The following is a 17,768-nucleotide window of genomic DNA, read 5'->3' as shown; positions in this document are numbered from 1 at the left end:
AAAGAAACTAAAGATTGATTTTTAAAGCAAATTTAACAGAATAATCAATCAACTTTTCTCTTCTTTTAAATAGACCTGTCTTTTAATGAGGCAACAACATGAAGCTGCAGCCTTAAATGCCGTCCAGAGACTAGAATGGCAGCTCAAACTCCAGGAACTTGACCCTGCCACCTACAAATCCATCACCATTTATGAAATCCAGGAGTTTTATGTTCCCCTGGTTGACGTTAACGATGACTTTGAGTTGACTCCTATATAACAGCCATTACTTCCCGGTGACACCTTCTTAAATGGATGAGGCTCAGACATCGTACTGTGGAATACTGCCTTTTTACAAAAATACTGATATTATGCCTTTACAGTTGTTAGTAAAGTTCGATTTAAGTGGGTTGTGTAGTAAACACTGTCATTTTATTTAAAAAAATGAAGAGGATTATTTTGGATCTTAGATCTGAACACAGTTTCTAACAGAGAACCATTATTTATATTGGTGGAAGGTAACCGTTGCATTGGGGCATGTTGGCTGGCTGTGGTAGATACTTCAACAGTTGGGAATCCGCTGACAGCGCTGGCAGTTGTTAGCAGTCTAACGAGGTAACCACTAGTATTCAGATCTCTTTCAGGTTTTATTAAAGATATATCAGTAAACTAAAAGGTTCAGTTCCTACCAAATAGTTTCTAATATGGAAGAAAATTTTGGCACAAAATTTCTTCAGTTTATATGTAAATTAATTGTACAGTGTTCTTTTTGAAAGTTTTAATATTGCCCTTTTTAATAACTTATTTTATACATACCGTGCAGATGTAAATCTTGTAATTAATGGTCAAAATGTATACACAGGGATTGGTAGTAAAAACATGTACAAAGAAATAATTGTAAAACTGTTCTGTCTAACGTTTATTGGACCAAAGTTGTAGTCTGTATGGTGTGCAGGAATCGTGTGTTCCGGTAGCAGAACTTCAGATAAGGCATGCACGTGTTTGAGTTGGCTTGTTTTCATAACCAGAACTGTAAAGACTGCGACTTAATTGTATTGCATGCTTCCTATAATTTAACTTCCACAACTGATGCCTAAAACAGTGTCACGTGTTTCCTATTAGTCTCCTGTGATAGTGCCTATGACTTACTAGGTTAAACATACTGTTTAGAAGTAGTCAGACAAAAAAAAACTTAGCTCTTTTTTCATCTCATAGTAGAGCCTATTTCTCCCCCCAAAAATGCCTTTGAATGAAAATTCTGAAATTGTAAATGTCTATTTTAATACTCAAGTATAAAAGTACCTGTGAATATATGTAAATATGTTTAATAAATTTTATTGGTCATGTTAAATCATTGTAAAACTTTTTTACATTGCTTAAATTTAATCTTTTAAGCTTAATAACCTTTGCACTTTTAAAATGAAAACTGAGTGCTCATATCAAGAAAGATATACTTGAAAGTTAAAATAAGTAAGACACAGGTATATTCCAATCGATCTCGGCAGTGTTTACAAAATAGTAATTAATATGTTGTATTTTTTCTTTGTATCAAGATGCAAAACATATAATTTGCAGACTTTTATAATTTAAGATTTGGTATGCTGTTTTATAATAAAATAATTAGCAATATACTTAGGAAAAATCCAGTGTCTCCTATAACATGATGTGTAGATCAACTATCCAGGAACATTTCAGACCTGAAACCTGCTGCTGAACTTGTTAAACATTTTTGAAAGAAAAATTAGGTTAGTGTAAAATTAATCCATAAGTATTTGAGATAAAATTTACATAATTTTCCACAATACTTTCTTGAACTATAAAATAATACTGAATGTTTTTTATTCTGTTAGAGAAAAGTGAAAAGAATATATGAGAAATGAAGGGATTTAAACTCAGCTTGCAAGTTGGAAATTCCAGCTAATAGGATAGAGTGTAAGAATTGAAGTTTTTGAGTGCAAAGGTACATATTAAGCTTAGGAATTTTTGAATTTTCATGTCAGTTTATATTTGAATTCATATTGTACTTGGCATGCGCAATATAGCAGCACATGTAAAAATTACACAGTGCAAGGACTTTATTATAAAGGTTGGATGTAGTTCTCTTTAGAAATTTAGGTGGGAGATTTTGGCCTTTTTTATTGGATAAATGGGGCCAGAGGCAGGGTAGATATTGAAGCACTGTTTTTGTTGAAGTCAAGTTTATTAAGACTGGGAACATTGAAGGTTAATTTATAAAAGCAATACTTTTAATATGAAAAACGTAATGCAAAAAAAATTTTTTTTTTTTTTTTTTTTGCCTAAAAAGGAAATTTGATAGGCTACTGGGGCAAATGATAAAAATGGAAAAACTCAACTTATTATGCATTGAAGTTATAGAAAATACCAGAGGGGTAGGTTTATAGAGCATTTTGTTCTGATGGTCCAACCAGAGAAGAAGGGAGGGAAAAAAAAAAATCACTGACCAAACAGAATAAGCCACAGAAGAGAAAAGCAAGCAAGAAGGAATCTGGCATATTTTAGTCATCCCACCTTGTTAACCACAATTCTCAGCCTCTTCAATTGTACCTCAAAGAGCTAGAGCCTCTCTGCCATGATTTTGCCTTCTACAAATTTGCTTTGTAAAGTGTCTCAAAGGTAGTTGGTATAGCTTAAAAGAAAAGTTAATGCCTTCTCTTTGGGAACTTATAATCAAGTAAGTAGTTAAGGGCTTTTGGTATTAAAGATACTCTGAAGCCTTGAAATCCTAGAAAAATTTTGAAATGGAGGCTATGCCTAAATGGGTTTTGGATTCTGAAAGAAAAATAAGGAATGGTTAGTTTAATCAGTGATTTTTTTTAATTATTCAAATACCATGAACAAGATACTAAATTGTACTTAAGGATTTGTATTTCTTTACATCTTGTTCTAAATCATATCTGTTTAATAAATGACTAGTTGATATTTGTGCATGTTATTTAATAAAGAGTTATATTTTTATAGAAAAAATGATTGAAATGTGTGCTAATTTTTTTAATTAAATTTTCCACTCCCATAAAACTATAAGCCAAACACCAGTATTTAGTTGGGCACCTGGCAAAATTGCGGAAGTATTTGTTCAGAGAAAACAAATAGCCTCTGAAGAATTAGCCTTCAAGCTCAAATCTATTCAGTAGTGAGAGGTCTCACAGGTGAAATTTATGTACAGTAAAACCTGCAAAAGCTGGAACCTGTGTAAGGTGGAAACCTGTCAGAGAAGGAAAACTCAAATATTTTCCACTAAAACAAACGATAGAAAAGTGATAAGAGAGCTCCCTGTAAAAGGCAGAAAACTTGTGAGACCCGCAAAAAGGCACTCCCATCAAGTTGTGGCTCTCGCAGGTTTGCACAGTATTAGACATACCTACGAACTTCATAACTCTCAAAACCTCAAGCAAAGACCCCAAGAAGCACATTTTAATGTGACTTAAGTACTATTATTCTAGAAATTGAGTGCAGAGCTAAGTATGTATTTTTCTTAGCGATCTAAAAATTTAGCAATATTTTTTATTCTGTATCTGACACATGAAAACCCAAATATTTATAAATAGGTGACTATTTAAAACTGATGAGACAGTCTTCTCTTTTTATATTTAAGTAAAGCATTTTCACCATTTAAAAAATCATTTTCAAACTTAAAAAGATTGTTGCAAGAGATACTAATCTTTGGAAAAGCTTAACTCTGAAATTTAGCTGGTTAAAACATCTTGTAGTTCACCATTTTCTTGGTGACTTCTTCAGACTATAGTTTCTTTGTACATAGAATTGGGAGTTTTAAGCCTCTACAGAAGATGTTACTGGAAATATTTGTTGTCTGTAAAACCAGGATTCAGAGAAGAAACCGAAGCAAATAAGTTTAAATAATTCCATTCATCAAAATGGCTAAAGAACAACTAGAATTATAAGTATTTGAATATAAACAACAAAAAGTACAACTAAGAAATACTGGCTAGATTTTTCCAGTGATGAAATGTTAAATACAATATGTATAAACAATACAATTTTTATACATGTGCAATATCTCCGTAAGGGAGAAAATAGCACATAAAAGTATTTGCCTGAAGAGAAACACAGTCTGTGCAGGAGGATTGGTCTTCCTGGTGTAGGTACACAGAGAAGCACAGTCTCTGCAGAAGGGGTCGGTTTTATTGGGGTAGGTACACGGAATCTAAAGAGAGCATGTTCATTCCACTCTTCATGAGTTTGTAAATGGGATGCTGTATTCAAATATCTGAATGGTTCTAGATGAAAAGCTTTTAGTTAGCCATCTTTTTTCCCCAACTTTTTAAAAAACTGTTGCGGTGGAGCTGTTCTGAGTCATGGCGACCCCAGGCCTTACAGAGTAGAACTGCTTTGTAGAGCGTTCCTGGCATTTCTTCTTGGGCAGCGCTGGGTGGGTTCTCACCACCAAGCTTAAGTTAATAGTCAAGAGCAAACTGTGTGCCAGCCGTACAGTGAGGCATATGTAGCGTATGTGTACAGATAAAAGGGTAATTTATATCCAATAAAAATACCCAGATGTTAACAGTCTGATGAGTCTTAATAAATGTATACACTCAAATTACCATCACCCAGATTAAGATACTATAAAACATGTCCAATCTCCCAAGAAAGTTCCCTTGTCCCCTTTCAAGTCAGTACTCTCCCTACCCCAAATGCTACCACTGTGCTGACTGCCATCACCACGTTAGTCGTACCTGTTCTTGAACTTCACATAAATGGAATCACACTATATGCTCTTCCATGCCTGCCTTCTTTATCTCAACATAAGATTTTGAAATTCATGCATGTTGTTTTATACATCCATGTTTGAATATAAGAAATTTTTAGAACACTTTACAGGGTCGTTGTTAGGTGCAATACAGTCAGGTCTGACTCATAACGACCCTGTGTACAACAGAACAAAAATTGCCTGGTCCCGCGCCATCCTCACAATCATTGCTGTGCTTAAGCCCCACTGTTGCAGCCACTGTGTCAGTCCATCTCATTGCGAGTCTTCCTCTTTTTTTGCTGACCCTGTATCAAGCACGATGTCCTTTTCTTGACACCCTTTTCATTCTTCTGGCTAGGCTGTGGAACTACCCTTGCCTGCTTGCCTGCCCGCCCGCCCGCCCTGTTTTTTAAGCAGGCTGTGGATGATCGTGAACACGCCTAGGGTCTTACAGGAAGCAGATGAATGATCAGAACGATGTCCCGTGGGCCTAGTTTCGGGCTCCTTTGCTAATTGTCACTATCCGTGAATTCGACCAGCGAGCAGTTATGAGGATATAAGGTATGCCAGGAGCTCTTTCCCTTGAGGATTTACACAGCATTTTCCTCGTTTAAGCTCTCAAGCTTTTTGGTCACAGAACTTCTTTGCACTCTTAAAAGTACTTTGAGAGTAATAATGGTTGCACAGCATAAAGGAGGTAACAATGTCACTGAATTTTACAAGTAGAAATGGTTGAACGGGTGAATGTTTCAGTGTGTGTATTTTCACCACAGTTAAAGAAAAAAATTCTTTGAAAGCTGCTGTTTATATGTGTTATTATATCTATTTATGTTTACCATGTTAGAAGTTAAAACAGAATTTTAAAAAATAATAATAGATCCATTCTGTGTTCACTTTTATGAAAAATATTTTTTGAAAAATAAAAATTTGAAAGCAGCATTATTTTACATTTTTGCAAATTGCTTTAATGTCTGGCCTAATAGAAGATAGCTGGAATTTCCTGTCTGCTTTTTTTTTTTTTTTTTTTTTTTCTACATTCAGTGTGTTGTGCTCTGGTTTTGTTTTGTTTTGTTTTTTGGTTGAAGAAAATCTGACCAAATACACATATGTAATAGGAAAAGGGAGAAATATTTTAATAGCCTTTTCGGATAACTGAGTGTTCTTTGATTCCACATCAAAACACAACAAATGGTGGTTTTCTAAAAGGTTAGTTGCACTGTGGAACCTGAAACCATTTGAAGAACTTTTCCTCACCAAAACCCGTTGGTCTGTCTGGCACTTTGAGTGGCTTCTTTATCCATGCCTGACTTTGTAACATGCATGGGTCTTTTAGAAAATACTGGTTCACTGAGTTATGCATGTCAGACAACTGTGGATACATTTCATTATACAATATTAAAAAATTCACGTTTCAAAATATCACCAGTGATCTTTAAGTATTAAGAGGCTGTTAAGCTCTAAGTGACAGATACAAGTTTTCCAAACTCTAAGTTTCACTTGAAAGCTGGAACTTTGTCATTGGCAACAAATACTGCCAGTTGTTTCCCTTGTAGTGACACGTTCACTTACATTCAAGAAAATGACTGCCAGGAAGCCAAGTTTGAATATCCATCATTTGTTCAACGTGCGTGCAAGTGAAAGTGGTGTTCCATGGGAAAGGCAGTCAGTTTGGCTTAAACTCTTAAGTGTTTTCCTCAAGACAATCATTTTACTTTGGCGTGCAACAGAAGTATTTTATGCATTTTTCCCATTTTGTTAACATAGACTATTAGAAAAATGTGTACTGTAGGGTTGAGATTTAATAAAATCTATTATTATTACAGCTTTATGATGTCTTAAGTAAAATTGGCTTATTATTTTTTTTCATCTCAGTGCTTGGCATTGAAGAATACAAAGACCACTGGTACAGTTTGGCACACCTGCCTCAATTGTGCTAAGGCACCAGCAACATAAGGGAAAAGGCAGATAATGTCTTAATGTCATTATGAAAGTAGTTTTGACTCACAGACTCCCTTTCAGGGTCTCCAGAATACCAACCAGCCTGTGGGCCACACATTAAGAATTGTTGACTGTCTTAGTTATCCAGTGCTGGTATAACAAATACCACAAGTGGATGGCTTTAACAAACACATTTATTCTGTCAGAGTTTAGAAGGCTACTACAAGTACGAGATCAGGGTGCCGGCCCTATGGGAAGAATTTCTCTTTCTGTCTGCTGTGGGAGAAGATCCTCATCAATCTTCCCCAGGTCTAGGAGGTTCTCAGCACAGGGAACCCAGGTCCAAAGGATGCACTCCACTCCCGACCCTTCTTTCTTGGTGATAGTAGGACCCCCTCACTCCCTACTCACTTCTCTCTGCTTTTATGTCTTGTAGGTGGTGAAGGATATGACTCAAGACACATGCCAACCTAATCCTGCCTCAACAACATAACAATCTAATCTTCATTAACATAACCTAATCCTACCCCATTAATATAATGGACAGCTCACTCCCAAATGGGACTATAGCCATAGGCACAGAGGATAGGATTTACAACATGTCACAAAATGGAGGATAATCAGATCACAAAATGGAGGACAACCTCAAAATACTGGGCCTAGTCAAGTCGACACATATTTTAGGGGGACACAATTCAATCCATGACACTGACCAAGGTGATTTAAAAACGAATATACTATAATCTTGCATAATAATTCATGAATATAATAGGAGAGAAAGGAACCAACTATGTGGTTGGTTGGTCGGGTTGGTCGGGTTCGTCAGGTTGGTTGGTTGGGTCGGTTGGGTTTGGTTGGTTGGTTGGTTTTCCCCGAGTTGCACATGAAAAGAGACATAAATTTATCCCATACCCATCCTTGATGGATGTTGGTGCTATATAAGAATTAAATCCCCGCATGATAGGTGGAAGGAGCCCTCGAGACGCAGTGCTTAAGCACTCGGCTGCTAACAGAAATGTTGGTAGTTGAACCCACCAGCTGCTCCACTTCCATAAAAATTTACAGTCTTGAAAAACCCTATTGGGATGAGAGGGCGGGGCCAAGATGACGGACTAGGTGGACGCTACCGCGGATCCCTCTTGCAACAAAGACTCGGAAAAACAAGTGAATCGATCACATGCATAACAATCTACCAACTCTGAACAACAAACACAGACTTAGAGACGGAGAACGAACAAATACGGGCAGACAGCGATCGTTTTCAGAACTAGGAGCCAGCGTACCAGGCAGGTGAACTTCGGAGCCCGAGCTGGGGCAGAGCCCAGGGGGGCAGATGGCACAGACAAGGGGCCCAGCCCTACCCCCCCGAACCCATCCCGGGAGGGAGTCTAGCTGGTTGGCGCGGGCGGCGTAGCGGCGCAGCCGGTGGGAGAAGCACCCGGGAGGCAGTGACTGATCTTGGAGCGGGGAGAGCAGCGTCCCAGCCGGGGAGCCGTCCCGCCGGGAGTTTGGCGGGAAGCAGGCGTGGCGCGAGCGAGGGGATCAGCTATATTGCCCTAAAGCGACCCCGAGGGGGGCCCAGACGTTTGTGTGGGGGACGCCCACCCAGTTCGCGCGTGCAGCGCAGCGCACGGGACAGAGAAATCCCCAGGAGGAAGCGACAGGTCTTGGAGCGGGGAGAGTAGCGTCCCAGCCGGGGAGCCGTCCCGCTGGGATATTGGCGAGACCGGGCGGGGTGTGAGCGCGGGGAACAGTTATATTCCCCTGAATTGACCCAGGTGGCGGGCCCACCTGGTCGGGCGGGTGATGCCCACCCGGTTCGCGCGAGCGGAGTGGCGCACTGGAGGGAGAAGTCCCCGGGAGGAAGTGACTGGTCTCGGAGCGGGGAGAGCAGCGTCCCAGCCGGGGAGCCATCCCGCTGGGACTTTGGCGCGCGCGGGCAGGGCGTGAGCACGGGTCCAGTCATATTCCTCTGAATAGACCCCGGGGGCGGGCCCAGCCGTTCGTGCGGGAGGCGCCCACCCAGTTCGCGCGAGAGGTGCGTCGCACCGGAGGGAGAAGTCCACGGGAGGAAGTGACTGGTCTCGGAGCGGTGAGAATAGCGTCCCAGCCGGGGAGCCGTCCCGCCGGGATTTTGGCGGACGGGGGCGGAGCGTGAACGTGGGGATCAGCTCTATATTCTGTGGTGCTACACTCCTAGCTCTCTGATCCGTCCCCCACCCTCCCCAGGCAGCTCCATTAACATCCGAATATCCTGAGCCAGAGGGAGAATTCAGATAGGGATCTGACTGCATTTTTTTTTAGCTGATTACCTGGAAAATTTAGTTTCCCAGTGATGGCTCGGAGACAGCAGTCCATATCAAACCACATAAAGAAACAGACCATGACAGCTTCTCCAACCCCCCAAACAAAAGAATCAAAATCGTTCCCAAATGAAGATACAATCCTGGAATTATCAGATACAGAATATAAAAAACTAATTTACAGAATGCTTAAAGATACCACAAATGAAATTAAGATAACTGCAGAAAAAGCCAAAAAAACACACTGATAAAACTGTTGAAGAACTCAAAAAGATTATTCAAGAATATAGTGGAAAAATTAATAAGTTGCAAGAATCCATAGAGAGACAGCATGTAGAAATCCAAAAGATTAACAATAAAATTACAGAATTTGACAACACAATAGAAAGTCAGAGGAGCAGACTCGAGCAATTAGAATGTAGACTGGGACTTCTGGAGGACCAGGGAATCAACACCAACATAGTTGAAAAAAAATCAGATAAAAGAATTTAAAAAAATGAAGAAACCCTAAGAATCATGTGGGACTCTATCAAGAAGGATAACTTGCGAGTGATTGGAGTCCCAGAACAGGGAAGGGGGACAGAAAACACAGAGAAAATAGTTGAAGAATTCCTGACACAAAACTTCCCTGACATCATGAAAGATGAAGGGATATCTATCCAAGATGCTCATCGAACCCCATTTAAGATTGATCCAAAAAGAAAAACACCAAGACATATTATCATCAAACTTGCCAAAACCAAAGACAAACAGAAAATTTTAAAAGCAGCCAGGGAGAAAAGAAAGGTTTCCTTCAAGGGAGAATCAATAAGAATAAGTTCAGACTACTCAGCAGAAACCATGCAGACAAGAAAGGAATAGGACGACGTATACAGAGCACTGAAGGAGAAAAACTGCCAACCAAGGATCATATATCCAGCAAAACTCTCTCTGAAATATGAAGGAGAAATTAAGATATTTACAGATAAACACAAGTTTAGAGAATTTGCAAAAACTAAACCAAGACTGCAAGAAATGCTAAAGGAGATTGGCCTGATGACCAATAATATCAGGTACCAGCACAATACAAGGTCACAAAACAGAACGTCCTGATATCAACGCAACTCAAATAGGGAAAGCACAAAAACAAACAAATTAAGATTAATTCTAAAAAATAAATAAAATAATACACATAACAGGAAATCATGGAAATCAATAGATAAACGATCACAATAATCAAAAAGAGGGACTAAATATAGGAGGCATTGAACTGCCAGATGGAGAATAATACAAGGCGATATAGAATAATACAAGTTAGGTTTTTACTTAGAAAAATAGGGGTAAATAATAAGGTAACCACAAAAAGGAATATCAATTCCATAACTCAAGAAAAACATAATGACTCAACAAACATAAAGTTAAACATTATGAAAATGAGGATCTCACAATCTACTAAGAAAAACGTCTCAGCACAAAAAAGTATGTGGAAAAATGAAATGGCCAACAACACAAATCAAAAGGCATCAAAATGACAGCACTAAAAACTTATTTATCTATAATTACGCTGAATGTAAATGGACTAAATGCACCGATAAAGAGACAGAGAGTCACGGACTGGATAAAGAAACACGAGCCATCTATATGCTGCCTACAAGAGACACACCTTAGACTTAGAGACACAAACAAACTAAAACTCAAAGGATGGAAAAAATATATCAAGCAAATAATAAGCAAAAAAGAAGAGGAGTAGCAATATTAATTTCTGACAAAATAGACTTTAGACTTAAATCCGCCACAAAGGATAAAGAAGGACACTATATAATGATAAAAGGGACAATTGATCAGGAAAATATAACCATATTAAATATTTACGCACCCAATGACAGGGCTGCAAGATACATAAATCAAATTTTAACAGAATTGAAAAGTGAGATAGACACCTCCACATTTATAGTAGGAGACTTCAACACACCACTTTCGGAGAAGGACAGGACATCCACTAAGAAGCTCAATAGAGACACGGAAGACCTACTTACAACAATCAACCAACTTGACCTCATTGACTTATACAGAACTCTCCACCCAACTGCTGCAAAACATACTTTCTTTTCTAGTGCACATGGAACATTCTCTAGAATAGACCACATATTAGGTCACAAAACAAATCTTTGCAGAATCCAAAACATCGAAATATTACAAAGCATCTTCTCAGACCACAAGGCAATGAAGCTAGAAATCAATAACAGAAAAACTAGGGAAAAGAAATCAAATAGTTGGAAAATGAACAATACCCTCCTGAAAAAAGACTGGGTTATAGAAGACATCAAGGAGGGAATAAGGAAATTCTTAGAAAGCAACGAGAATGAAAATACTTCCTATCAAAACCTCTGGGACACAGCAAAAGCAGTGCTCAGAGGCCAATTTATATCGATAAATGCACACATACAAAAAGAAGAAAGAGCCAAAATCAGAGAACTGTCCCGACAACTTGAACAAATAGAAAGTGAGCAACAAAAGAACCCATCAGGCACCAGAAGAAAACAAATAATAAAAATTAGAGCTGAACTAAATGAATTAGAGAACAGAAAAACAATTGAAAGAATTAACAAAGCCAAAAGCTGGTTCTTTGAAAAAATTAACAAAATTGATAAACCATTGGCTAGACTGACTAAAGAAATACAGGAAAGGAAACAAATAACCCAAATAAGAAACGAGAAGGACCACATCACAACAGAGCCAAATGAAATTAAAAGAATCATTTCAGATTACTACGTAAAATTGTACTCTAACAAATTTGAAAACCTAGAAGAAATGGATAAATTCTTGGAAAATTACTACCTACCTAAACTAACACATTCAGAAGTAGAACAACTAAATAGACCCATAACAAAAAAAGAGATTGAAACGGTAATCAAAAAACTTCCAACAAAAAAAAGTCCTGGCCCAGACGGCTTCACTGCAGAGTTCTACCAAACCTTCAGAGAAGACCTAACACCACTACTACTGAAGGTATTTCAAAGCATAGAAAAAGATGGAATACTACCCAACTCATTCTATGAAGCTACCATCTCCCTGATACCAAAACCAGGTAAAGACATTACAAAAAAAAGAAAATTTTAGACCTATATCCCTCATGAACATAGATGCAAAAAATCCTCAACAAAATTCTAGCCAATAGAATCCAACAACATATCAAAAAAATAATTCACCCTGATCAAGTGGGATTTATACCAGGTATGCAAGGCTGGTTTAATATCAGAAAAACCGTTAATGTAATCCATCACATAAATAAAACAAAAGATAAAAACCACATGATCTTATCAACAGATGCAGAAAAGGCATTTGACAAAGTTCAACACCCATTTATGATAAAAACTCTTATCAAAATCGGAATTGAAGGAAAATTCCTCAACATAATAAAGGGCATCTATGCAAAGCCAACAGCCAATATCACTCTAAATGGAGAGAACCTGAAAGCATTTCCCTTGAGAACGGGAACCAGACAAGGATGCCCTTTATCACCACTCTTATTCAACATTGTACTTGAAGTCCTAGCCAGGGCAATTAGGCTAGACAAAGAAATAAAGGGTATCCAGATTGGCAAGGAGGAAGTAAAGCTATCACTATTTGCAGATGACATGATCGTATACATGGAAAACCCTAAGGAATCCTCCAGAAAACTACTGAAACTAATAGAAGAGTTTGGAAGAGTCTCAGGTTATAAAATAAACATACAAAAATCACTTGGATTCCTCTACATCAACAAAAAGAACACCGAAGAGGAAATAACCAAATCAATACCATTCACAGTAGCCCCCAAGAAGATAAAATACTTAGGAATAAATCTTACCAAGGACGTAAAAGACCTATACAAAGAAAACTATAAAACTCTGCTACAAGAAATTCAAAAGGACATACTTAAGTGGAAAAACATACCCTGCTCATGGATAGGAAGACTTAACATAGTAAAAATGTCTATTCTACCAAAAGCCATCTATACATATAACGCACTTCCAATCCAAATACCAATGTCATATTTTAAGGGGATAGAGAAACAAATCACCAACTTCATATGGAAGGGAAAGAAGCCCCAGATAAGCAAAGCATTACTGAAAAAGAAGAAGAAAGTGGGAGGCCTCACTCTACCTGATTTCAGAACCTATTATACAGCTACAGTAGTCAAAACGGCCTGGTACTGGTACAACAACAGACACATAGACCAATGGAACAGAATTGAGAACCCAGACATAAATCCATCCATGTATGAGCAGCTGATATTTGACAAAGGACCAGTGTCAGTCAATTGGGGAAATGATAGTCTTTTTAACAAATAGTGCTGGCATAACTGGATATCCATTTGCAAAAGAATGAAACAGGACCCATACCTCACACCATGCACAAAAACTAACTCCAAGTGGATCAAAGACCTAAACATAAAGACTAAAACGATAAAGATCATGGAAGAAAAAATAGGGACAACCCTAGGAGCCCAATACAGGGCATAAACAGAATACAAAACATTACCAAAAATGATGAAGAGAAACCAGATAACTGGGAGCTCCTAAAAATCAAACACCTATGCTCATCTAAAGACTTCACCAAAAGAGTAAAAAGACCACCTACAGACTGGGAAAGAATATTCAGCTATGACATCTCCGACCAGCGCCTGATCTCTAAAATCTACATGATTCTGTCAAAACTCAACCACAAAAAGACAAACACCCCAATCAAGAAGTGGGCAAAGGATATGAACACACATTTCACTAAAGAAGATATTCAGGCAGCCAACAGACACATGAGAAAATGCTCCCGATCATTAGCCATTAGAGAAATGCAAATTAAAACTACGATGAGATTCCATCTCACACCAACTAGACTGGCATTAATCCAAAAAACACAAAATAATAAATGTTGGAGAGGCTGCGGAGAGATTGGAACTCTCATACACTGCTGGTGGGATTGTAAAATGGTACAACCACTTTGGAAATCCATCTGGCGTTATCTTAAACAGTTAGAAATAGAACTACCATACAACCCAGAAATCCCACTCCTCGGAATATACCCTAGAGATACAAGAGCCTTCACACAAACAGATATATGCACACCCATGTTTATTGCAGCTCTGTTTACAATAGCAAAAAGCTGGAAGCAACCAAGATGTCCGTCAACGGATGAATGGGTAAATAAATTGTGGTATATCCACACAATGGAATACTACGCAGCGATAAAGAACAGTGACGAATCTCTGAAACATTTCATAACATGGAGGAATCTGGAAGGCATTATGCTGAGCAAAATGAGTCAGAGGCAAAAGGACAAATATTGTATAAGACCACTATTATAAGATCTTGAGAAATAGAAAAAACGGAGAAGAACACATACTTTTATGGTTACAAAGGGGGGAGGGAGGGAGGGAGGGAGAGGGTTTTATATTGATCAATCAGTAGATAAGAACTGCTTTGGGTGAAGGGAAAGACAACACTCAATACAAGGAAGGTCAGCCTAACTGGACTGGACTAAAAGCAAAGAGGTTTCCGGGATAAAATGAAAGCTTCAAAGGTCAGCGGAGCAGGGGCTGGGGTATGGGGAACATGGTTTGAGGGGACTTCTAAGTCAATGGGCAAAATAATTCTATTATGAAAACATTCTGCATCCCACTTTGAATTGTGGCGCCTGGGGTCCTAAAAGCCAACAAGCGGCCATCTAAGATACATCAATTGGTCTCAACCCACCTGGAGCAAAGGCAAAGGAAGAACACCAAGGTCACACGACAACTAAGAACCCAAGAGACAGAAAGGGCCACATGAACCAGAGACCTACATTATCCTGAGACCAGAAGAACTAGTTGGTGCCCGGCCACAATCAATGTCTGCCCTGTTAGGGAGCACAACAGACAACTCCTGAGGGAGCAGGAGACCAATGGGATACAGACCCCAAATTCTCATAAAAAGACCATACCTAATGGTATGACTGCGACTAGAGGAATCCCAGAGACGATGCTCCCCAGAACTTCTGATGGCACAGGACAGGAACCATCCCCGAAGACAAATCATCAGGCATGAAAAGGACTGGTCAGCGGGGGGGAGAGAGATGCTGATGAAGAGTGAGCTAATTAAATCAGGTGGACACTGGAGAGTGTGTTGGCAACTCTTGACTGGGGGGGGATGGGAAGATAGAGAGAGAGGGAAGATGGCAAAATTGGCACGAAACGAGAGACTGAAAGGGCTGACTCAATAAGGGGTGAGCAAGTGGGAAAAGGGAGTAAGATGTATGTAAACCTACATGTGACAGACTGATTGGAATGGTAAATGTTCACTTGAAGCTTAATAAAAATTAATTAAAAAAAAAAACCCTATGGGGCAGTTCTACTCTGTCCTATGGGGTCACAATGAGTTGGAGTCAACTCCACGCAATGGCTTGTTGTTGTTTGTTGATAGGTGGGAAGCCCTGGTGGTGCAGGGGTTAAGCACTCAGCTGCTAACTGAAAGTTTGGTGGTTTGAAACCACCAGCTGCTCCACTTCCATAAAGACTTGTTGTTTTTAGGTGTCGTGGAGTTGGCTCCAACTCATAGCGACCCTATGCACAACCGAACAAAATTCTGTCTGGTCCTGCGCCATCCTCAGAATTGTTGCTATGCTTGAGCCCATTGTTGCAGCCACTGTGTCAATCCATCTCATTGAGGGCCTTCCTCTTTTTCACTGACCCCCTACCTTACCAAGCATGATGTCCTTCTCCAGGGACTGATGCCTCCTGATAACATGTCCAAAGTATATGAGACGCAGTCTCACTATCCTTGCTTCCATGGAGCATTCTGGTTGTACTTCTTCCAAGACAGAACTGTTCGTTCTTCGCCAACACCAAAATTCAAAGGTGTCAATTCTTCTTCATTGTCCAGCTTCACATGCATCCGTAAAGATTTAAAGCTTTGGAAATCCTACGGGGCCGTTCTCTTCTATAGGGTCACTATGAGTTGGAATCAACTCAATGACAATGAGTTTGGTTTTTGGTTATGACAGGTGGCACAAACTGTTTACACTCAGCTACTAACTAGCCTGTAAGGTTGGAAGTTTGAGCCCATTAGCGATCTGCTTATATTAAGGTTACAGACAAGAAAACCCTATGAAGCAGTTCATGGGGTCACCATTGGTCAGTATCCACTCGACAGCAGGTTTGGTTTTGGTTTGATGACTTCCTGAATTGGAGATCTGATAGCCTGTGCTTTAATACTTTAAATTATGGGCATACATGACTTCATTTACATAAAAAGACAAGAAAAGGGAAATGTACAGAGACCAAAGTTTATTAGTAGTTACCAGGGGCAGGATGGAGGGGAAAAAATGGGAGGTTAATGGTGATGGGAAAATTGTATTGATTGAGTGTAGGGTTGTGCAGATCATTGTAATTGCTGTCAATAAGTTGTACACCTGTAAAAAGTTGAATTGGCAAAATTTGTGTGAGAGATATATTTACAACAACAACAACAAAGAGTAGCTGCTGCTGCTGCTTATGTACAACCAAACACCTCATGGGATTTGGTTCCTTGGAGGTTTAGAGTCATGGTTTCATGGAACATCCCGGTTAATTGACCTCATAACTTTTCTTGTGCTTCTGCTCTACCTCCTAATTTGTTGCATAGTGCCTGAGGTCTTAAAAGCTTGCAAGGAGCCAGCCAATTTGTCTCTATTCACCTGGAGCAATAGAGGAAGAAGCAACAGAGTCAAGACTAGGAGGAGGATATGGAATGTGTGCCTAACCGTCTCCATGAACAACTGCCTCCTTTGCTGTGAGACCAGAAGGACTGCATGGTGCCCAGCTACCAATATTAACATTTTGATAAAAGATTCCATAGAACAATCTTGATCAAAAAGGGGGAAAATATAGAACAGAATCTCAAATTCTCATAGAGTGTAGACTTTCTGGAGCCAGGGAGGGTGGATGAACCCCTCAAACTATTGCCCTGAAGTAATCTTTAAGCCTTAAACCATAAATATCCTCCTAAGTCATCTTAAAACCAAACAACAGTTTAGCTGAACTACTAAAAAGAGTCTGCCTTTAGCATTATGCTGTCTTAAGAACTGTATTTTATGGGATCAAGTTGACAACAGCAACTCAAAAGATTAGATGGGAACCTTAGAGAGCAGTGAGTTTATTTTAATGCGGGAGGAACAACTCAGGAAAGGAAGGTGAAAATGGTTGCACAACTCAAAAAATGTAATTAATATCACTAAATTGTACATGTTGAAACTGTTGAATTAGTGTACATGTTTTGTTGTGTATATTCTCAGCAAAAACTACAAAATAAATAAAATTTAGAAGAAAAAATTATGGGCATAGTTTTCTAAGTTATTAATTTCTGGACAATTTTGACTATTAGAAAACCCTTTTAAAGCACCTAATCCTTATCCCTTCCTGTTGATTCTACTGTCCCCTGGAGCAACACTTCCCAGTAAGTGCTGCTCTTCCTTCCTTCCTTGAACTGAGTTTCAAATATTAAGGCAACTTCATTCATTATTCCTCTTTCACGTTGTTGTTGCTGTTGCTGTTAGTTGCCATGAGTTGACCCCCAATTCATGATGACCCCCTGCACAGTGGAACACAGACCCTTGTAATCCATAGAGTTTTCACTGGCTAATTTTCAAAAGTAGATCACCAGACCTTTCTTCCCAATCTGTCTTAGTCTGGAAGCGATACTGAAACCTGTTCAGCGTCATAGCAACACCCAAGCCTCCACTGCACTGAGGTGCACCAGCCATAATCCATCCAGGTTCACCACACAGAAGGCAAGAATTCTACCACTGAAACAATCTCGTATGTTCCCACCATTCCTTATGTGGCATGCTTT

At 39.2% G+C, this 17,768-nt stretch overlaps 1 protein-coding gene across 4 annotated transcripts in view; it reads left to right on the top strand.

Moving 5' to 3' along the window:
• ANKRD12 (ankyrin repeat domain 12) overlaps positions 1–2,939 on the top strand; it is a 165,833-nt gene extending 162,894 nt beyond the window's left edge. For all 4 annotated transcript variants that reach the window (XM_049900150.1, XM_049900148.1, XM_049900149.1 and 1 more), the window contains one exon: positions 74–2,939. In XM_049900150.1, the coding sequence (XP_049756107.1) occupies positions 74–259 (186 nt within the window). In that variant the 3' untranslated portion in view covers positions 260–2,939. The remainder of the gene's footprint in view (positions 1–73) is intronic.
• The last annotated feature ends 14,829 nt before the right edge of the window (positions 2,940–17,768 follow it).

Source organism: Elephas maximus, chromosome 11, assembly GCF_024166365.1.
Source record: "Elephas maximus indicus isolate mEleMax1 chromosome 11, mEleMax1 primary haplotype, whole genome shotgun sequence".
NCBI classification, from domain to species: domain Eukaryota; kingdom Metazoa; phylum Chordata; class Mammalia; order Proboscidea; family Elephantidae; genus Elephas; species Elephas maximus.
The sequence above is the reverse complement of the archived record's forward strand: the minus strand, read 5'-3'. Positions and strand labels throughout refer to the sequence as shown.